The sequence below is a fragment of the Salvelinus sp. IW2-2015 genome, linkage group LG14 (assembly GCF_002910315.2).
Source record: "Salvelinus sp. IW2-2015 linkage group LG14, ASM291031v2, whole genome shotgun sequence".
Taxonomy (NCBI): Eukaryota; Metazoa; Chordata; class Actinopteri; order Salmoniformes; family Salmonidae; genus Salvelinus; species Salvelinus sp. IW2-2015.
In genome coordinates, this window is record NC_036854.1 from 52,832,652 (window position 1) to 52,856,401 (window position 23,750).

A 23,750-nucleotide genomic window follows, 5' to 3' on the forward strand; every position below is an offset into this window, starting at 1 on the left:
TTGACTCTTGGCTGGAAAGCATTGCTTGACTGCCATGAGGGTGATTAGCACTATGTCGTTTGCGAACTCCACCCCCATCATTCTTGCACCATGCGATCAATGATCAGTTCTAAACATGTATTTTTCATCTCTATGCTCATGATCTATTTTCATGCGAGCATATGACAGACGGTGGTCGGCGTGCGTCTCTGTAGCTGCTGAGCCGGAGGAGTGTGTATTAACACGGCTGTAGGGTTCATTGCGGCCAGCACGAACAGGTCAAACAAACAACTAAAATGAACGAGCCACTCAGAAAACAATTGTCATGRCTCTCAAGTCAGTAAAAAGAGTCCTTCRAAAACRAACGTAYCGTTCGCAAACTACACATCACTACTGCCACAGCGCTGGCATTGKGGGAGACTTAGGGGTCACTATGAGWCACTGAAAGGGGAACCTAGGTTTAAAGGTTTAGTCATTCACCAGGGTGTCATGTTAATATTGGTTTCTCTGTGCCCGCCAGTGTATGCTGCGGATCSCGGGACTGAGGTGCCCCCTGCCACCTCGGCGCTGGAGATGGCCCTCTACAGCAACAAGCGCAAGCTGAGGCAAGGCTGCCGCAGCCTGGAGACCGCCGTGCCCACATAACACCTCACACACATCKACCACAAGAGACTCGGGAGACATACATACACAGAGGAGGCACCGGGTCACTACACACACTCACAGGTTTGGGAGATGCGTCCCATGTAACCACTGCAGAGACCATGATGCTGATAGTCAACACACACACACAATGTCATATCCTGCGTGCCAGTCTTGCCTTTACAGTCTGAGGATGTGTTGGCCTGAACATGAGGCCCAATGTTCCTGATGCCAGGGAGGAGGAGGGCCGGTGAGGGGAGCTAGCGTTTACGCTTCAGAAATACCATTCTCTTTTTTTAAATTTGTGTTCTTTTTCTTCAGTTTACGTTTTAGTAGCTGAATTATATTAACAGGCGACTTATGTTTTTACTTTTGACCCTGTGATTTTTGCTGTTTTAAAGGAAAAATGTGTTCTGGAAGAGAAAGAGRAAAGAATATGAATTGTGCAGATGTAATACTAACTTTTCAGATGCTATTTTTGAGGTTTTCAATGAATAGATTGTGAAATGTCAGGGTTTTTAGCGGGCTTYGGGAGGGGGTGTATATATTGGGAACATACTGCTACCTTCACTACCACATTTTAAACACTACATACATATATATCTCAACTGCACTAGCACACTGCTTAGAAAACAAGATGTTTCATTTTAAATCTTAAATTTTGCTTGTATTTTATTACTCGATTCTAAAGCCTCCCCCGTAATACATTGTTACCCCCTGTACTTTTGAGTGCAACAGAACAATGCATATCATTTTATTTATCATAATGACATCAATGCATATCATGATATCATATTAATTCAAATGTACATCTTATGAGGCAAGCACATGTTTAATCCATATCACCAAGATATTTTCTTTTACAATGAATAMATTTGTTTTCACTTTGATGCACAGGCCTTAACCAGGTTYTGACTGGTACATTACAAGGGACATGCTGTCACAGACTTGTAGGATACTGATCCCAGTACAGTTTTTGATCTCGGCGGATCAGAGTAAAGGTTCTCTAGCTTTCCTGGACCAGGTTTATCAAATTCTGTCCCATTCCCATKCTAGAGAATGTAACTACACTGGAGAGACCAGCAGAGAGACATACACCCACACACATGGACAGATAAGCCTCTAGTCTTTATTCAAAATGGCTGTAAATTTAGGAACATAATCTCAGCTTCATCTCCATTTACATATACGGTACTTTCCCTGCCCTTTTGGTGGGCATCATTTGTCAATGTGAATCTCACTTCTATCTGGATGGTTTTCCAGATTTTTACCGGTGAAGGTAGCAGGTGTTTGCTTTTTTAAAATCTGCCTTTGGTTAATTTAAATCTGACACCCACTGAAAATCCTTTATTGTTGTGTGAATAATGTACAAAATACTGAATGGAAAGCAAAACTTAAGGTTGAAATTGAGCCAGTCTACTAAGCCAAGACCAAGCAAGTGTCTGGACTGGGGAGCTCTCTCCCTTCCTCTCTCTYTCTCTGCATGTACAATATATTGGCTTTACTGGGAGAACCTGTAGAGGCAGAAGACATTTTGTTAATCCATTTGAAATGCATCTCATTCGACCATCATTCTCAATCTCTTTCCTCTGCTTTACCTGCTGCTGTCATGGATGTTATCTGATGGCAACTTTGTTGGGAGAGTCATGACAGTAGCACTCGTGTTTAATTTAATGTACTAATCATATCTTTCTGTGTTGCTTTGGCTGACTGAAATTCAGTTAGGATGATAACATTTGCTATTGGTTGACAATGTTTTAGTTTTTTTTTTTTTTTACTGTAGTGGGTAAAACTTTCCAGACAAAATGGGATTCACAACATTTTTTTATGCAAAACAACTGTTGGAACTTTTTTTGGTTACACTCTTATTATTTTGGGGGAATGTTTTTCCCAAACGAGTCAGAGGGAAAGGGTAGAAGTGCTGGGGTCAAGGCTCATCTAAGACTGTAACTAGTGAATTTGTACAACCAAAGAGGTCTATTTTGTGGTTCAGGAATAAAAAAGTTTACTTTTCATTTAACAAGCTGATTATTTGCATTGTGTCTTTGTATTCTATAATCTAAACTCAGCAAAAAAAGAAACATCCTCTCACTGTCAACTGTGTTTATTTTCAGTAAACTTAACATGTGTAAATAATTTATATATAAATATTATCTATATAAATAGATTCAACAACTGAGAAATAAACTGAACAAGTTCACAAGACATGTGACTAACATAAATGGAATAATGTGTCCCTGAACAAAGGGAGGGTCAAAATCAAAAGTAACAGTCAGTATCTGGTTTGGCCACCAGCTGCATTAGTACTGGCAGAGCATCTCCTCATGGACTGCACCAGATTTGCCGTTCTTGCTGTGAGATGTTACCCACTCTTCCACCAAGCACCTGCAAGTTCCCGGACATTTCTGGGGGAATGGCCCTAGCCCTCACCCTCCAATCCAAACAGGTCCCAGATGTGCTCAATGGGATTTAGATCCGGGCTCTTCACTGGCCATGGCAAAACACTGACATTCCTGTCTTGCAGGAAATCACGAGCAGTATGGCTGGTGGCATTGTCATGCTGGAGGGTCATGTCAGGATGAGCCTGCAGGAAGGGTACCACATGAGGGAAGAGGATGTCTTCCCTGTAACGCACAGCGTTGAGATCGCCTGCAATGACAACAAGCTCAGTCCGATGATGCTGTGACACACCGCCCGCAGACCATGACGGACCCTCCACCTCCAAATCGATCCCGCTCCAGAGTACAGCCTCGGTGTAAGATAAATGTGAATCCGACCATCACCCCTGGTGAGACAAAACGCGACTCGTCAGTGAAGAGCGCTTTTGCCAGTCCTGTCTGGTCCAGTGATGGTGGGTTTGTGCCCGTTGCTACCGGTATGTCTGGTGAGGACCTGCCTTACAACAGGCCTACAAGCCCTCAGTCCAGCCACTCTCAGCCTATTGCCGACAGTCTGAGCACTGATTGAGGGATTGTGCATTCCTGGTGTATCTCGGGCAGTTGTGTTGCCATCCTGTACTGTCTGAGGTGTGATGTTCGGATGTACCGATCCTGTGCAAGTGTTACACGTGGTCGCCACTGCGAGGACGATCAGCTGTCCGTCCGTCTCCCTGTAGCGCTGTCTTAGGTGTCTCAGAGTACGGACATTGCAATTTATTGCCCCGGCCACATCTGCAGTCCTCATGCCTCCTTGCAGCATGCCTAAGGCACGTTCACGCAGATGAGCAAGGACCCTGGGCATCTTTCGTTTGGTGTTTTTCAGAGTCAGTAGAAAGGCCTCGTTAGTGTCCTACGTTTTCATAACTGTGACCTTAATTGCCTACCGTCTGTAAGCTGTTAGTGTCTTAAGACCGTTCCACAGGTGCATGTTCATTAATTTATGGTTCATTGAACAAGCATGGGAAACAGTGTTTAAAAACCCTTTACAATGAAGATCTGTGAAGTTATTTGGATTTTTACGAATTATCTTTGAAAGACAGGGTCCTGAAAAAGGGACGTTTAATTTTTTGCTGAGTTTAGATGAATGTACAGTCGTGGCCAAAGTTTTGAATGACACAAATATACATTTTCAAAAAGTCTGCCTCAGTGTCTTTAGATATTTTTTTTCAGATGTTCTATGTAATACTGAAGTAATAATACAAGCATTTCATAGGTGTCAAAGGTTTTATGACAATTACATGAAGTTAAGTTTAGTTAAGTTTCAACTAACATCAAGGCGGTGACCCGTTCCTGTAGGTTCATGCTCTACAACATTCGCAGAGTACGACCCTGCCTCACGCAGGAAGCGGCGCAGGTCCTAATCCAGGCACTTGTCATCTCCCGTCTGGATTACTGCAACTCGCTGTTGGCTGGGCTCCCTGCCTGTGCCATTGAAACCCCTACAACTCATCCAGAACGCCCGGCAGCCCGTCTGGTGTTCAACTTTCCCAAGTTCTCTTCACGTCACCCCGCTCCTCCGCTCTCTCCACTGGCTTTCCAGTTGAAGCTCGGCATCCGCTAAAGACATGGTGCTTGCCTACGGAGCTGTGAGGGAACGCACCTCCGTACCTTCAGGCTCTGATCAGGCCCCTACACCCAAACAAGGGCACTGCGTTCATCCACCTCTGGCCTGCTCGCCTCCCTACCTCTGAGGAAGTACAGTTCCCGCTCAGCCCAGTCAAAACTGTTCGCTGCTCTGGCACCCCAATGGTGGAACAAACTCCCTCACGACGCCAGGTCAGCGGAGTCAATCACCACCTTCCGGAGACACCTGAAACCCACCTCTTTAAGGAATACCTAGATAGGATAAAGTAATCCTTCTAACCCCCCCCCCCCTTAAAAGAGTTAGATGCACTATGTAAAGTGGTTGTTCCACTGGATATCATAAGGTGAATGCACCAATTTGTAAGTCGCTCTGGATAAGAGCGTCTGCTAAATGACTTAAATGTAAATGTAAAATGTAAGTTGATGCAAAGAGTCAATATTTGCAGTGTTGACCTTCTTTTTCAAGACCTGTGCAATCCCGCCCTGGCATACTGGGTCATTAACTTCTGGGCCACATCCTGACTGATGGCAGCCCATTCTTGCATAATCAATGCTTGGAGTTTGTCAGAATTTGTGGGGTTTTGTTTGTCTACCCGCCTCTTGATTGACCACAAGTTCTCAATGGGATTAAGGTCTGGGGAGTTTCCTGGCCATGGACCCAAAATATCGRTGTTTTGTTCCCCGAGCCACTTAGTTATCACTTTTGCCTTATGGCAAGGTGCTCCATCATGCTGGAAAACGCATTGTTCGTCACCAAACTGTTCCTGGATGGTTGAGAGAAGTTGCTCTCGGAGGATGTGTTGGTATCACTCTTTATTCATGGCTGTGTTCTTAGGCAAAATTGTGAGTGAGCCCACTCCCTTGGCTGAGAAGCAAGCCCACACATGAATGGTCTCAGGATGCTTTACTGTTGGCATGACACAGGACTGGTGGTAGCGCTCACCTTGTCTTCTCCGGACAAGCTTTTTTCCGGATGCCCCAAACAATCGGAAAGGGGATTCATCAGAGAAAATGACGTTACCCCAGTCCTCAGCAGTCCAATCCCTGTACCTTTTGCAGAATATCAGTCTGTTCCCGATGTTTTTCCTGGAGAGAAGTGGCTTCTTTGCTGCCCTTCTTGACACCAGGCCATCCTTTAAAAGTCTTCGCCTCACTGTGCGTGCAGATGCACTCACACCTGCCTGCTGCCATTCCTGAGCAAGCTCTGTACTGGTGGTGCCCCGATCCCGCAGCTGAATCAACTTTAGGAGACGGTCCTGGCACTTGCTGGACTTTCTTGGGTGCCCTGAAGCCGCCTTCACAACAATTGAACCGCTCTCCTTGAAGTTCTTGATGATCCGATAAATGGTTGATTTAGTTGCAATCTTACCGGCAGCAATATCCTTGCCTGTGAAGCCCTTTTTGTGCAAAGCAATGATGATGGCACGTGCTTCCTTAGGTAACCATGATTGACAGAGGAAGACCAATGATTCCAAGCACCACCCTACTTTTGAAGCTTCCAGTCTGTTATTCGAACTCAATCAGCATGACAGAATGATCTCCAGCCTTATCCTCGTCAACACTCACACCTGTGTTAACGAGAGAATCACTGACATGATGTCAGCTGGTCATTTTGTGGCAAGGCTGAAATGCAGTGGAAATGTTTTTTTGGGTGGCAAAGAGGGACTTTGCAATTAATTGCAATTCCTCTGATCACTCTTCATAACATTCTGGAGTATATGCAAATTGCCAACATACAGACTGAGGCAGCAGACTTTGTGAAAATTAATATTTGTGTCATTCTCAACTTTTGGCCACGACTGTATTCTGTCCAAACTGATGAGGAATATGACACACACAAAAAGCTGCTGTGAACCCATTCCTTCTTGCTCTCTGGAGGTTTCCTCCTTCATTCTTGTTATGAGGCTAGCACAAATGAGATTGTTTGAATGGTTAGAATCCAGGTGTGGTTAATGTCTTCTTAGCTAAATGATTAGTGGGCAACAGTGACAGGTTAGAGTCAAATGGGGAAAAACCTTGTGGTAGGTAGGTTTGAGGGTGGTGCAGTGTGTAAAATGTGGGCTGTGATGTGACAGAACTCTGGTTTGAGTCCCCAGCTCTCTTTGTTTCCTAACAAACTGTTTTCTTGTTTAGTAAACTACCTTAAACACTCACACCAGTAGAAATCCACTTTTTCGAGCTGAAAGACAATGGCCAGAGCTTACCCATGACATTGCACAACGATTTACAGTGCATTCGTGAAAGTGTTCAGACCCCTCRACTTTTTTCCCATTTTGTTACATTACAGCCTTATTCTAAAATTAATTAAATGTTTTTTCTCATCAATCTACACACAATACCCCATAATGGCAAAGCSAAAACAGGTTTTTATAAATTGTTGCAAATTTATTACAAATAAAAAGCCTGAAACCTTATTTAAATAAGTATTCAGATCCTTTGCTATGAGACTCGAAACTGAGCTCAGGTGCATCCTGTTTCCACTGATCATCCTTGAGATGTTTCTACAACTTGATTGGAGTCCACCTGTGATAAATTCAATTGACTGGACATGATTTGGAAAGGCACACACCTGTCTATATAAGGTCCCACAGACAGTGATGTAGAGCCAAAACCAACATGAGGTGCGAAGGAATTGTCCGTAGAGCTCCGAGACAGGATTGTGTAGAGGCACAGATCTGGGGAAGGGTACCAAAAAAATCTCTGCAGCATTGAAGGTCCCCAAGAATAGAGTTGCCTCCATCATTCTTAAAAGGAGGAAGTTAGGAAGCACCAAGACTCTTCCTAGAGCTGGCCGCCCGACCAAAACTGAGCAATCGGGCGAGAGGGAGAGAGCTCCAGAGTTACTGGTGGAGATCAGAGAACCTTCCACCAATCAGGCTTTTATGGTAGAGTGGCCAGAAGGAATCCACTCTTCAATTAAAGACACGACAGACTGCTTGGAGTTTGCCAAAAGGCACCTAAAGACTCTCAAACCATGAGAAACAAGATTCTCTGGTCTAATGAAACCAAGATTGACCTCTTTGGCTTGAATGCCAAGCGTCACATCTGGAGGAAACCTGGTACCATCCTTAAGGTAAAGCATGGGGTGAGCATTATTCTGTGGGATGTTCTTCAGCGCAGAGACTGGGAGAGACAAGTCAGGATTGAGGGAAAAATTGTCTTGGCTGTGTGCTTAGGGTTGTTCTCCTGTTGGAAGGTGAACCTTCGCCCCAGTCTGAACCTGAGTGCTCTGGAGCAGGTTTCATCAAGGATCTCTCTGTACTTCAACGCAGGAGTGGCTTCGGGACAAGTCTCTGAATGTCCTTGAGTGGCCCAGCCAGAGCCCAGACTTGAACACCGATCAAACATCTGTGGGAGAGACCTGAAAATAGCTGTGCAGCAAGCTAGCCGTCCAACCTGACAGAGCTTGAGAGGATCTGCAGAGAAGAACGGGAGAAACTCTCCAAATACAGGTGTGCCACGCTTGTAGCGTCATACCCAAGAAGACTCTACTGTAATCGCTGCCAAAGGTGCTTAATTAAAGTACTGAGTAAAGGGTCTGAATATATATGTAAATGTAATATTAGCAAAACATTTCTAAAAAATTTTTGCATTGTCATTGTGGGGTAATGTGTGTCGATTGATGGGGGGGGACAATTTAATACATTTTAGAATAAGACTAACATAACAATGTGGAAAAGTCAAGGGTCTGAATACTTTCCAAAGGCACTGTACATAGACATGGAACACAGGTCACTTTAAAACTTGTTTGGGCTGCAATCCCGACACAGGTACACTTATGACAACATCCAGCTCAAGTGCAGGGCGCGAAATTCAAATCTAGTTTGTTAAAATATTTAACTTTCACACATTAACAAGTCCAATACAGCATATGAAAGGTAGACATCTTGTGAATCAAGCCAACATGTCCGATTTTTAAAATGTTTTACAGGGAAGACAAAATATGTAAATCTATTAGCTAACCACGTCAGCAAAAGAGAGCACTTTTCTAACTCCATCAGTTTTTTACTCCGTCACTAGCTATCACTAATTCGACCAAATAAAGATATATATAGCCACTAACCAAGAAACAACTTCATAAGATGACAGTCTGATAACATATTTATTGTATAGCATATGTTTTTTTTTGAAAAATGTGCATATTTATGGTATAAATCATAAATTACATTTCAGCTACAATCAGAATTGCACCGAAAGCAGCCATAACATTTACAGACACCAACGTCAAATAACTATTACTCATCATAAAACATATCTGAGAAATACATACTGTGCAGCAATTGAAAGACAGGATTCTTGTGATTCCAGACAATATTTCCGATTTATTAAATGTTTTACAGCGAAAACAAAATGTAGCGCTATGTTAGCATAGCCACAATAGCCGACACACTTGGGCGCCCGCGGACCAGTTGACATGCACGACAGATATATGAATAACATTATAAATTGGGTCTTACTTTGGCTGATCTTTCATCAGAATGTTGATCAGGGTGTCCTTGTCCAGATGAGTCGTTGTTTGGAGTCAGGATGGCAACTTTCCCTTCTCATTAGCATTGGCACTGGTCGACTGGCACGGATTTGTCCAACGTAAAAAAAGTCAGAGAACGGAACACCGGCAAAATCCGAAAAAAATTCAATATAATCTGATTAAACTATATTGAAAAAACATACATTACGATGATATGGTCTCATTTATCAAATAAAAACCAGCCGGAGATTGTTCCCGTCCAAAACAGCAGCAAACAGAACGCAATATCACTCCCAAGTCGCGCGCTTCAGACTTCCGGAGTGGTCGGTCACGTCAAAGAAATAGCTCTTATTCAACCTCTGAAACAGATGATCACTAAATTTCTTCTCTCATCCCTCTTGACACCCGAGCAAGGCGTATGGAGTGTACGTAGGGTCTTACGTATAATGACCATGTAAGGCATAACGTTGAAGCGAGCATAGATTTCTGACATTCTACTTCTTGGTCAGGGAAAGTGCTGCCAAATGACTTCTGTACCACTCAGAGAAAAAATTAGAACGGTTTTAGAACTAGAGATTGTTTTCTATCCAATATTAATATTAATATGCATATTGTAAGAGCAAAAATTGATTAAGAGGCCGTTTGGAAAATTGGCACATATTTTCCAGTTTTTCCAATACGCCCCTGCAGCCATAACGGTTTTTATGTTTTAACATACTGTTTTACCCATTTCATATGTATATACTGTATTCTAGTCAAGTCCATCCTATTCAACTATTGCTGTACATATACTATTTTATCAACATATTCTTCAGATATACTACATTCTATACACATACTGTCTATACATCCCTTCACACATATATACATACAGTACATTTATATTTGTGTGTATTGTGAATATTACTGCACTGTTGGAGCTAGGAACACAAGCATTTCGCTTCACCTGCAATAACATCTGCTAAACGTGTATGCGACCAATAAAATTTGATTTGATTTTAGATGAGCTTGACAATGTTAAGATTGAGTGGACAAGTGACAGTGACAGCATAGAATTCAATTGAGGAGTTTGACAGGTGTTGGAGAAAATATAACATCTCCAGAAATTAGCAGCCCTGTGCCACCACCGCGATGACCAGAAGCTCTCAGACTGAAAGTATAGTCCGATGAAGAGAGAGCAGGTGGAGTAGCAGTGTTCTCTGGGGTGATCCATATCTCCATCAGGGCCAAAAATTCAAGGGCCTGAAGGGCAGCATAGGCTGATATGAACTTGGTGTTCTTGACTGCAGWTTGGCAATTCCAAATGCTGCCAGAGACCAGGAATTTCACATAGGTTGTGTGATCAGGGTACACTAAATTAGAAGGGTTGCAACCAAGGGGTGGGGAACATCTGTAAAGCAAGTGAAAGAGTGGTGTGGCGTTTTCCTCACTTTCCTTCCTTGAATAATTCCACAGAACAACATGCCAGAACCGTCTTTGTTTCTGCYACGGTCTTAGTTTTGCAACGAGACCGCCGCTGAGAAAACAGGGGAGACTGAAGTCTAATTGAAGTCTAATTGCTAATTGCCTTGGAGAGGTGTAATCGCAGCAGGTAGCCTAGTGGTTAGAGCGTTGGGCCAGTAACCGAAAGGTTGCTGGATCGAATCCCTGAGCTGACAAGGTAAAAATCTGTCATTCTGCCCCTGAACAAGGCAGTTAACCCACTGTTCCCCGGTAGGCTGTCATTGAAAATAAGCATTTGTTCTTAATAACTGACTTGCCTTTTCTTAAAAGCACGCCTCCCGGTACTAATTGCTGATTGCTTAGGAGAGGAGAAACCACTCGCCTTCCAATACAGCCACTGATTACCAAAACAACAGTCACAAATAGCCCTGCCCCTTAATCCTGGTTGATGTGTCAACAATCATCTGAAAGTTGTCAGCAGTTCACACACCAAGTAGGCTGCTGGGAAGACAGGCAGCACTTAAAGTAGATGGCCCTAACTAGGAAAAAGACAGTACTAGACAACAACAGATTAAGAGAAAAATTATACTTCTCACTCCTGGAGATTTCAGTAGTTCTCTAGCTATAGATTGAAGCACCTACCTGCCACCTTAATTATCCTAATCTCCTACCTTAATTATCCTAACCTGCCTAACCAGCTTAGATCAAATGCTACAAGGAAGCAGGAAGAAGCCATGTAAAACGGTCTTGAGTGGTAACTAATCTACCCAATTATCTGTTATGTTTCCATACACCCACTTATTTCACAATGGACACTTTCAGACACACTCCACGTATGCAGTTACCCATACTTGCCTTAATGGACAGAATATTGTCTAGAAATTACCTCAATGGACAGAAAGTGGCACACCACCCAATGCCCATGAGACAAAGCTTGAATATTGCAAAAATGTGTTAACATGAAACGAAGGACTGTGGTTTAATTGTGGTTTAATACTCAATTACTCAAATGTACTTCAGTAGTGTATCTTTACATATTCCTTATCTACAGTTCTGTTTTTAGCTGGTATGTTCTTATAGATTTCTAAATGGTGTAATATTTATTACAAAATACTCACCTTTTGCCAAATATGACCTAACACATAAGGCAAATCGATAAAAGGTTGACCTTTGTCTCCATTTATAAAGCCATTTCATTGCTTTTTTGTTTCTGGTGTCACTAGAACATTTCGTTAAAGACTGACCTTTGCTGTCTTGGGCTTCTGTCTTTGCTCAGGTGAATCGTTTTCCATGACCTGTGGAGCCGTATGTTTTTAATGTTTAAGCCCTCTGCAATTAGGCATCTATTTTTTATAGTTACAGATCATGTAAAGCCCTGAACACACGAAGCTGTTAAGCGCATGKTATTCACACTGATGTTACCTGYCTCTGGAATCAATAGGACACACACTTATGTTCCACACACACAGCCATTCTATTTACATGGCACACAAAATGTGTCTRTCAATGTCCTGTGGCACTTTAGGGAAAAGGCAACTTGCATTGATGAGTGGCACGCTCACCATCCACCGCTTCCGAGTATATTACTCGCTAATGTTCAGTTCTGGATAATAAAGTAGAGGAGCTCAGGGTGATCACGACTCCATTTTGCTCCTCCCTTCCTCTAGACAGAAACTCAAACAGGAAGTACCCCGTGCTAAAGACTATTCAACGCTGGTCTGACCAATCGGAATCCACGCTTCAAGATTGTTTTGATCACGCGGACTGGGATATGTTCCGGGTAGCCTCTGGGAATARCATAGACGAATACACGGATACGGTGACTGAGTTTATMAGGAAGTGTATAGGAGATGTTGTACCCACTGTGACTATTAWAACCTACCCWAACCAGAAACCGTGGATAAATGGCAGCATTCACGCAAAMYTGAAAGCACGAACCACCACATTTAACTATGGCAAGGTGACTGGGACTATGGCCGAATACAAACAGTGTAGTTATTCCCTCCGTAAGGCAATCAAATGTCAGTATAGAGACAATGTGGAGTCGCAATTCAACGGCTCAGACACGAGACGTATGTGGCAGGGTCTACAGACAATCACAGACTACAAAGCGGAAACCCGCCATGTCGCGGACACCGATGTCTTGCTTCCGGACAAGCTAAACACCTTCTTYGCCCGCTTTGAGGATAACACAGTGCCACCGACGYGGCCCGCTACCAAGAACTGTGGGCTCTCCTTCTCCTTGGCCGACGTGAGTAAGACATTTAAGTGTTTTAACCCTCGCAAGGCTGCCGGCCCAGATGGCATCCCTAGCCGTGTTCTCAGAGCATGAGCAGGCAAGCTGGCTRGAGTGTTTATGGACATATTCAATCTCTCATATTCAATTATYATGAAGTGCTTTGAGAGGCTAGTTAAGGATCATAATATCACCTCTACCTTACCTGACACCCTTCAATTTGCTTACCGCCTCAATAGATCCACAGACGATGCCATCGCACTGCACAYTGCCCTATCCCATCTGGACAAGAGGAATACCTATGTAAGAATGCTGTTCATTGACTATAGCTCAGCATTCAACACCATAGTACCCTCCAAGCTCATCATTAAGCTCAGGGCCCTATGTCTGAACCCCGCCCTGTGCAACTGGGTCCTGGACTTCCTGACGGGTCGCCCACAGGTGGTGAAGGTAGGAAACAACACCTCCACTACACTGATCCTCAACACAGGGGCCCCACAAGGATGTGTGCTCAGCCCCCTCCTGTACTCCCTGTTCACCCATGACTGCGTGGCCACGCACGCCTCCAACTCAATCAGTTGGCAGACAACACAACAGTAGTAGGCCTGATTACCAACAATGATGAGACAGCCAACAGGGCTGGGCCCTGGGAGTGTGGTGCCAAGAAAATAACTTCTCACTCAATGTCGAAAAAACAAAGGAGCTGATCATGGACTTCAGGAAACAGCAGAAGGAGCACGCCCCTATCCACATCAACAGGACCACAGTGAAGCAGGTGGAAAGCTTCAAGTTCCTCAGCATACACATTTTAAAAAATATATATATTTCACCTTTATTTAACCAGGTAGGCTAGTTGAGAACAAGTTCTCATTTACAACTGCGACCTGGCCAAGATAAATAAAAGCAGTGCAACACAAACAACAACACAGAGTTACACATAGAATAAACAAACATACAGTCAATAATACAATAGAAAAAGTCTATATACAGTCTGTGCAAATGAGGTAGGATAACGGAGGTAGGGCAATAAATAGGCCATAGTGGCAAAATAATTACAATATAGCAATTAAACACTGGAGTGATAGATGTGCAGAAGATGAGTGTACAAGTGGAGATACTGGGGTGCAAAGGAGCAAAATAAATAAAATAACAGTATGGGGATGAGGTAGTTGGATGGGCTAATTACAGATGGGCTATGTACAGGTGCAGTGAGGATCTGAAATGGTCCACCCACACAAACAGTGTGGTGAAGAAGACGCAACAGCACCTCTTCAACCCCAGGAGGCTGAAGAATTTTGTCTTGGCACCTAAACCCCTCACAAACTTTTACAGATGCACAATTGGGAGCATCCTGTCAGGCTGTATCACCGCCTGGTATGGCAACTGCACCGCAGGGCTCTCAAGAGGGTGGTGCGGTCTGCCCAATGCATCACCTGGGGAGAACTACCTGCCCTCCAGGACACCTAAAGCACCCGATGTCATAGGAAGGCATTAAAGATAATCAAGGCCAACAACCACCCGAGCCACTGCCTGTTCACCCCACTATCATCCAGAAGGCGAGGTCAGTACAAATGCATCAAAGCTGGGACCAAGAGACTGAAAAACAGCTTCTATCCCAAGGCCATCAGACTATTAAATAGCCATCACTAGGCGGATTCCACCCGGTTACGTAACCCTGCACCTTAGAGGCTGCTGCCCTATATACATAGACATGAAATCACTGGCCACTTTAATAGAACACTAGTCACTTTAATAATGTTTACATATTTTTGCTTTACTYATCGGATATGTGTATATACTGTATTCTATTCTATTGTATTTTAGTCTATGCCACTCCTACATTGCTCATCCTAATATTTATATATTCCTTAATTCCATTATTTTACGTTTAGGTTTGTGTGTATTGTTGTGAATTGTTAGATTGCACTGTYGGAGCTAGAAACACAAGCATTTCGCTACACTTGCAATAACATCTGCTAAACATGTGTATGTGACCAATCACATTTGATTTTATTGGATGATACTGTTCACATTTAAAGCACAATAAGTCAAGACACTTGTAAAAAGATTATAAAAAATATGATTTGATCACCACCTGACATGAACATTAGTGAACAATGCATGTTAAAAAAGTGTGCATACATCCAAACCACTTTTYWWAAAACATTTCCTTATTTATGCCAYGTGTGTACATAAATTAGTCAATGTAAGTCAATCTGGCAATGCAACCAAGTTTTTGACTGGCGCCTACCTGCAGTATTTTGCTGTAGCTGAGCATGACGATGAGTCCAGGGAAGAAGTAGCAGAAAGGTAGGGAAGGCCACATTCCACAAGATCTCCCCAATTTGGTCYGGCCACATCAGAGTACAGATAATATCATATTATGCACCTCTCTCTGTGGAAGACGAATACCAACAACAAGTGTAAGGGCTCGATTCAATCTGTATCGCTGACGCTTTATAGATTGCGCAATAAAGTCATCGCCGACAAATGCAGCGTTTATTGCGCATGCACTCTCCGCTAACACGGGAACATTGCCTTTAAATTGAAATCACGATGTAACACCRAACTTCAGCGCTACAGATTAAATAGAGCCCTAGTTTATTTTATTAGAAATACAGGATTTAATACATACTTACAGCACTGTGTTATTTTGTGTATGGGGTGACCGGCTTCACACTCCAGTACAGTAGGTGGGGGTGTAGGCAGTAGGCACCTTTCAGKTGGTTGCCATCCGCCAACCAAATTTAAGAAGAAGTAATTATTCTACACATTTCCTGTTTCTYGAGCACGAATCCGTAGTAATGACAGCAAAATAACAACATTTTTTTCCCACCCATCCATTTTCTCCCCAAAATGTCTAAACTACAACAGATCAATGTGTTTCTCAACGAAAAATTAACAGCAGTTCCTTTGGAGATATCCGTAGTAGTTAAAAAAACGATCGCAGAGTACCAGGAAGAAATCTACCGTTTGAAACGGGCGAATGCACGTCTACGAAGACTGCTGGACTTGGTTTTCAAACCAGAGATAAAATTGCATAGATTAGCAGGTATGTGACGTCTCTCTTTGACATTCATTTTACATTGTAGCCTAATACTACCTTTAAAAAAAGTATTCGGCAATCATCATTTATTCGAAAAACACTGCTTCTATCATTTGCCGMAATAAAGAAAGTTCGACAAAAGAAAAATCCACCCCTGTCCAACGGAAACTTTTTTGTCCATCTTCAGAAAATGTCTCATATCTGTTAACAATATACCTGTCGCAATATTTTTGTTGTTGCGACATTGCTTTTTGTCGAATTACCCTGCCAGCCTACTGAGTACGGTTACATGAAGCCAATAATGCCATTATTGTGAATAGTCCGTTTAATATAATAGTTTGATTTAAACGTTTAGGGCTACATGCTTTGCAAGATTATTTATTTTAAGGGTCCATAATAAAACATTTATAAGGYATTTACAAACCGTTTGCGCACCACTTATTAATCATTAGTCCCATATTTGTAACTGTTAGTAAGGTACTGSAGGAATGTCTACCAATGGCATGCCCATCTTTTTGTGAGAAATTACACTTGTCACTCGAAACATTTATAAAGTATTTATGAAGTAATAATARCACTCACTTTAGATTAGGGACTGCAAAAATACTTTACTGATGATTAGTAAATGGTTTATTAATGTGGGAGTAATGATTAATAWATGGTTTACACATTTAGAAATGGCATATAAATGTTTTTTTATAGACTCTTAAAATAAAGTGTTACCAGAACGATTTCCCTAATAATCTTGTTTACATGGACACGTCTGAAAACAGGGGACTTTGATGAATGAAACAAAATCGACAATCAAAATAAACGTTCTACCACTTTTTTTTTATTTAACCTTTTAACTAGGCAAATCATAAGAGGGAGGCTTGCGCTGCTGGCACATGCGCAGATCAAATAACACAGCTGTAACTCCAATTCAAGCTGGTCCCAATCATTTTAAAGATTGCTCAGAAAACCAGGTTTTTTAATATACGTATGCTTACTTCTATTATGACTTTATGCCGATTAAGATAAGCAGAAGTAAAGTGTTTTACATTGAGGGAAATTCCACGGTGATGGAATTTGCGCTGAGACTCAATTTTTCACTTAAAATGTATGCCAAACAAAACACCATTGATTTAGAAGTTTAAGTGAAGTGGATTAACAACCCGGTAACAGAATTGCGGTAAGAGAATTTCATCATAGGTCCCTGATCTATATACAACAGAAATGCATAATTATGGATACGAATGTCATATAGTACAGTAGAGTTCAGTACAGTATAGTTTAGCACATTATAGTGTACTCAACTATCTGGGCCTACTGTGTACTGTACTGAACTATACTCTACTTCTCTTCACTGTGCTCTACTGTACAGTAATGTCCAAACGTGTAACATAGACGTCTATTTTTGGGCCAAATGAAGGCCAGTCCTGACGTCTGTTGATGTTGAAATCAGGGCTGATCCAACGCGAGCCCCCCAAAAATATGTCTGTGGACGCTGAAACCAGGGCAGACTGACCAAATTTAGACTATTTTTCGACGTCCAGTGTCAACTGTGCTCAGTGGGTAAGGATGCTGGTTACAGTAAATGGAAAGAGAGGGGGCTCATGGGTAGGTGTCAGTAAGAGCTGTGAGAGGTGACATTAATAGGGGAGAGAGAGAGAGTGGCGAGAGGGAGGCGTTGTCCAGACTTTTCACAATCTTGCTTTGACCACCAGATTAGAGAAAGAAAACCATTATAGGCTTAACATAACAGTATGCCAGTGGAAGGGAGAACAGTAGCAGGAGACACAACTATGATTTTAAAAAAATACACCCTTAGCTTTCATGTGACAGACAATTTGACATGATCCTTTGAACTTCACATTGGTGCTCGTGTGTCCTTTTACAGAGAAATGACCATGACTAATGCCATACTCGGCCTACTGCCATAATCAGTTTAATATTGAATTATTAGTTTGCATGTGAACATAATCAATGAGCTTGCTGCACCTTTCTCCTGGCACTTTTCATCAGCAAACTGCTCTAAMGCAGTCATGTTTAAGGCGTGCGCTCTCCACAAACTGCTGTTTTCAGATAGCCATGGTCCCGATTGAGGCAATGCTTTCAGCATCAAATTCGATGTTTTCTAAGCTAACGTATGGAATTGTTTTAAGATGGTCATACCAAGGATTATTTAGCTATTTGATTTAGAATTTTAAAGACCCCTTGAAACATTTAATTTGGCATTACTGCTGTTAGCCAATAGAAACGCATTGAATAACAGATTCACTACATGGAACAACAGATAAAAATCGAAAGKAAGTTTGTTCTGAAGTGTCTGTCCTATATCTGAGAGATATAAGAATGATCTGGAAACTATTTTTATTTAGTTACATTGTAGGCACTAAACTATCTACATTTTWAAAACTGGTACCAGGGACCTTCAGATGAGTCTTGTGGTTGTCCTAGGGCAAGACGGAACACCATCATGCCCGTGAGAGTCTCAGCTTTCCACAGAGGGGTCATATTGTGTAGGCCAAACCGTTCGGACGCTACAGACGTTTTCGTGAGAAGACCAATTTTCGGGATGTCTCATGGTCTGACAAACACAGCTCTAGCTCTGCCACCTTTCAACACAGATGCAGAATGCGTTATCGGCGGATGCAGTGGATTAAATGCAACAAAAAAAACATATCTCTACCTTAAACTGACGGATTTTCATGGGGATTTCTTTAATATGTTCAATTAGATTCAAGTCGGTTCAACCGACTTCAAAAACGCTGGTCTCTGTATGTGGCAATCTAGATGTGTTTGTTCATGATCTAAGGCACGTGCAAAAGACGGAAGTACATGCAATGTACTTATGCGATGCATGCATACTAACTGAAGTCTTGCAGGTATTTACATGGTTTTGCGCATGTGCCAGGTAATAGAAATGTCATAGGCCGTACCGGCGCTCTAAACAGTTGGGTAAATAATACTTTCCTGTGGATATTTTGTCTCAAATTTCTACCGCACAGACAACCGGTTGAGTAAGTTCAAATGTAATAATGTATAAAGATTTWAATTCTATATGCAAAGCAACACCTTCAGGACTTAATTAATAAAATTCTTCTGGAATRCATATATTATTGAAATTGAATGGAAGAGAGCTTGGTTGCTCCCTCACAAATGTTGTATATCAAATAAAGTAAAAGAAATTCACAAAAATCTTGCACCAAACATACCCTTGCAATAACTTGCGTGGCGGCAGGTAGCCTACTTAGAGYGTTGGGCCAGTAACCGAAAGGTTGCTGGATCGAATCCCTTAGCTGACAAGGTAAAAATCTGAGCAAGGCAGTTAACCCACTGTTCCCCGGGCGCCGAAGATGTGGAGGTCGATTAAGGCAGGACCCCGCACCTCTCTGATTCAGAGACATTTCACATTCAACACATTTCAGTTGAAATTGCACAACTGACTAGGTATCCCCCTATCCCCTAACTTGTTGTCTAAATTCATGGATTTAGAGGACATAAGCCTTTTCTGTGATAAAGGAGGATAAACTATTATACAATGTTTTTATGAGTGTGACTGTGAAGTTATTTTGGAGCGAGTTAAATATTGACATTTTTAATTTCATCAATAAGACCCATGTATTTACAATATGGATGATGTAATATGTTATTATTCAAATGAAAACAACACTTCTGAATTAGTCGTTCATTTCTTCATTCTCTCTGGTAAATGTTATATACACAAAAACAAATATTTGAAATCTGTCCCCAAATGCAATATATTTCCACTTGAAATCCAATATTTAATCAAATCCCTAGAATTAGTCAATAACAACAAAAAACACTGTATTCTTACAACTCTGTCATAGGTTTGTACAACTGTAACCCCTGGCCTTTATTTTGTTCATTTTATTTTAGGTACTTTAACTTTTGAAAGACAATTCTTGTGATTTTTTTTTTACTTTTAATGTTATTTTATGTTTCTGGAGTGAATATTAATACGTTGTAGTGATGTCCTATGTTTGTATTGTAATTTTCAAAAAATTACCTTAACTAGGCAAGTCAGTTAAGAACAAATTCTTATTTCAAAGAGCGACCTAGAACAGTGGAACGCCAGAAGAACTGCCTTTGTTCAGGTGCAGAACAACAGTTTGTACCTTGTCAGCTCGGGATTTGATCTTGCAACCTTTCGAATTACTAGTCCAACGCTCTAACCACTAGTACCTGCCGCCCAAATTGTAATTTTAAATTGTAATTTTAAATGTTTAATATAAAAAAAATTAAACCGAGTGGGTTATGGTATGGGCTGGCATATGCTACAGACAACGAACACGATTGCATTTTATCAATGGAAAATTTGAATGCACAAAATACCAAGTTTTTAAGGTACTGTATCTCAAACCAAACAGAGCAAATGCAGTGTATCTTGTGACAGCAACAGATTATTTGTATCGCAGACAGGAAATCCATAGATGCAGGGCCTAATGAATTTATTTAATTTGACTGATTTCCTCATATTAACTGTAACTCAGTAAAATCAATGAAATTGTTGCGTTTATATTTTTGTTCAGTATAGTGTGTGTGTATATATGGCTACTTCATAGCAAGCTATTATCTGTGTGCCTACTAGCTACGTAGTTAGCATCACATTCTCTGACCAACTGCAGTAGAGTGTGCGTGGCCGMTCTCCATGGACCTTTCCCGTATTAAATAAAAAATAACAAAGCGTTCCAATCCTCTCTGCCAAAAATAGTTTTCCCGTTTTCCCCTCCTCACTCAGACCACTCCCAGACTGTCCTCGCAAAATTCTTACATGAGAAATATGTTTTTGCTAAAAAAAACAATTTTTTCCCATTTTAATAAAACTATTACAGTAAGGTACTTAACGTAAACTCACGTAAACTCGTACATCGCCTTGGTCCGTACAATTGCCCTTATTTTAGCGCCCCAACAACGTAATACTTTCAGATCAACTGTAATGTCAATACCATTGTAAAGCACAATTTCTCATCTTTCTAACATTATCAATTACATGACCTAAACGCTGCCCGTTTCTGCATAATTCAAGCAGGCAATGAGCCCCGTCGGGTCTTTTTAAAAATGGCGGGTGGGGAAGCGAAACTAATGCGTGATAGTGAGAAGGAGAGAGGTTGTGTGGGAAAATTGCTTTTTTTCACTCGATCTGTCCAACTTATCACCTTATCGCCTCTAAAATGTAAATAAAACACTATAAAGAGTTTATATAATGTGTCATTACATACCTATTTGAAGGTTTGTGTCGAATTTGAATCGGGTTTTTAGGGCGGTGCTAAAGTGATCTTAGAAGTAAACAGCGGCTTTGAGAATGATGATCGCATGCAATGATGACGCAAAAAATGACTAGGTATCCCCTCCTTACCCCCGTCACTGTCCATTTCTTGTTTTTAAACGATGAGAGAAGTGCTACACCTGGTGGAGAGATATTGTAAGACAGAAATAGTTGCTTTATGCGTGCTGTACGTTACGACATGACACGTCACGATGTAACGGAGGGTCCGTTTTTTCAACTTTTCTCCAATACTATAGAGCCATTACCATGTCGATCAACGCTTGAATTAAAACCTAGTTCACACCCCCGATTTTGAAGTCAACACAGTCGCTACAGTCCCATTAGTTTTCTTTGTAGCCTTGTTTGAATATTGCATTTGCGCACATTTGTTGGGAATGTGGTGAGTTTACGTTAATTGTTACCCAGAAATTGTACAAACGGCTGCATTAGGCCTTTTAGGGACGTTACACTTTCAAGTCCAAGTTTGTCAGATGTTACGGAGCTCGTTCAGTCCGTGACTGTATTCTGACTTGTCCCGCCGAAGTTCAACTATAAATAGAAAAACKAATGTTAGAATTTGTTGTCATATGCCGACATTCAATTGGTTTTGGGCGCTTCACCTTTGTTTGAAGCTCCGCTAATTTACTCTGTCTAATCATGCTTTTGCCTATTAATGTTACCATTCAAGTTCTCATGTTTTGGTTATGTTAAAGGTAGGAATTGTTTGCAAACTTACCTGGTAAGCCTTGTTTGAATTGTTTGTTGCTCTCTGTTATACTCCTGCTGCATTCAGGATCGCTACTTATCCTATGTTACTGGGTTTTGTAATGTGGTTGAATCCCGCATATGCTTTATGCAAACACAGTTATTGAAGTGTGTGTATTTATGAATTGTCAATGTGATTACCTTCTTATGGTTATTAGGGCAGGGACGATACCAGTATTGCRATTAGAGGTCGACCGATTATGATTTTTCAACGCCGATACCGATTATTGGGGGACCAAAAGGGGCCGATACCGATTAATCTGCCTATTTTTTTTATTTTATTTGTAATATTGACAATTACAACAATACTGAATGAACACTTATTTTAACTTAATATAATACATCAATAAAATCATCAATGAAACATGTTCAATTTGGTTTAAATAATGCAAAAACGTGTGTGAATAGGAAATAACTTTGCAGTGATACAAAACTTGCAGTGGAATCAAATTACTTTAGTCCAAAAAGTTAACCACGTAAAAAAAAAATTCAACCTGTAATCCTTAAAAGCAACAGTTATAACTAGAGTCGACCGATTAATCGGAATGCGATTAATAAGGCCGATCAAGTTTCCATAACAATCGGAAATCTGTATTTTTGACCACCCATTTTTTTGGACACCTTTATTCGTATCTTTAACTAGCAAGTCAATAACACGGAACACATCTTTATTCAGACGGCCTTAGGAACGTGGGTTTAACTGCCTTGGTTAGGGCAGAATGACAGAGATTTTACCTGTAGTCGGGGTATCAATCTTGCGGTAACGAGCTTCACGTCTAACACCTGCGTTAATGCACCCAAGAGGAGCCTGCGCTGTGTACGCAAAATGCAGTAAGAAGCTAAGGTAAAAACTGGCTACTAGCATTAAACGTATCTAAAAAAAAACATCAATCAATCAATCATATCACTAGTTAACTACACATGGTATGATATTACTAGTTTATCTAGGTGTCCGCGTTGCATTATAATCGTGCGTGCGCATTCGCGAAAAGCACTGTCGTGCTACAACGTGTACCAACATAAGAACATCAATGTCTTTCATTAAAATCAATACACAAGTCTAGGTTATTTTTAATCTGCCTATTTAGGTAATATAGCCTGCTAAGATGAATTTCTCTAACTAGGATAATTGTGGCATTTATTGCAGAGAGTCAGGGTATATGCAGCAGTTTGTGGCCTGCTGCTCGTTGCAACGGTGTGAAGACATATGTTCTTCCTAACAAAGACAGCCAACCTTCGCACAAACGGGATGATTTAACAAAAGCGCATTTGCGAAAAAAGCCAATCGTTGCAACGACGTACTAAACCATAAACCATCAATGTCTTTCTTAATAATCAATACCACAGTATATTATGTTTTAAACCTGCATATTAGCACAAGAATCCAGGTTAGCAGGCATATATATGCTGTTGATGTTCAAGCATATCAACTCCGAGATTAGGCTGGTGTAACCGATGTGAAATGGCTAGCTAGTTAGCGGTGGCGATAATAGCGTTCAACTCACCGCTCTGAGACTTGGGTAGTTGTTCCCCTTGCTCTGCATGAGGTAACGCGGCTTCAAGGTGGCTGTGTCGATGTGTTCCTGGTTCGAGCCACGTAGAGCGAGGAGAGTGACGGAAGCTATACTGAAGCTGCAATACTAAAGTGCCTATAAGAACATCAATTTCAAGGTATACTGAAATACAAATCGTATAGAGAGAAATAAGTCCTATAATTCCTACAATAACTACAAACCTAAAACTCTTACCTGGGAATATGAAGACCCATGTTAAAAGGAACCACCAGCTTTCATATGTTCTCATGTTCTGAGCAAGGAACTTAAAGTTACCTTTCTTACATTATTGCACTTTACTTTCTTCTCCAACACTTTGTTTTG

At 41.4% G+C, this 23,750-nt stretch overlaps 3 protein-coding genes across 10 annotated transcripts in view; 2 read left to right on the forward strand and 1 right to left on the reverse strand.

Moving 5' to 3' along the window:
* The window catches only part of LOC111973582 (protein scribble homolog), a 132,521-nt gene extending 129,872 nt beyond the window's left edge, over window positions 1–2,649 (forward strand). For 7 of the 8 annotated variants that reach the window (XM_070446731.1, XM_070446735.1, XM_070446732.1 and 4 more), the window contains one exon: window positions 500–2,649. In XM_070446731.1, the coding sequence (XP_070302832.1) occupies window positions 500–624 (125 nt within the window). In that variant the 3' untranslated portion in view covers window positions 625–2,649. The remainder of the gene's footprint in view (window positions 1–499) is intronic. The other variant, XM_070446733.1, reaches the window with a different exon arrangement.
* The window catches only part of LOC111973377 (transmembrane protein 108), a 297,121-nt gene that overhangs the window by 89,402 nt on the left and 183,969 nt on the right, over window positions 1–23,750 (reverse strand). The gene's annotated exons all lie outside the window — the stretch shown is intronic.
* The window catches only part of LOC111972474 (zinc finger protein OZF-like), an 18,316-nt gene continuing 10,142 nt past the window's right edge, over window positions 15,577–23,750 (forward strand). Inside the window, exon 1 of the mRNA XM_023999468.2 lies at window positions 15,577–15,842. Within this exon, the coding sequence (XP_023855236.1) occupies window positions 15,647–15,842 (196 nt within the window). The 5' untranslated portion in view covers window positions 15,577–15,646. The remainder of the gene's footprint in view (window positions 15,843–23,750) is intronic.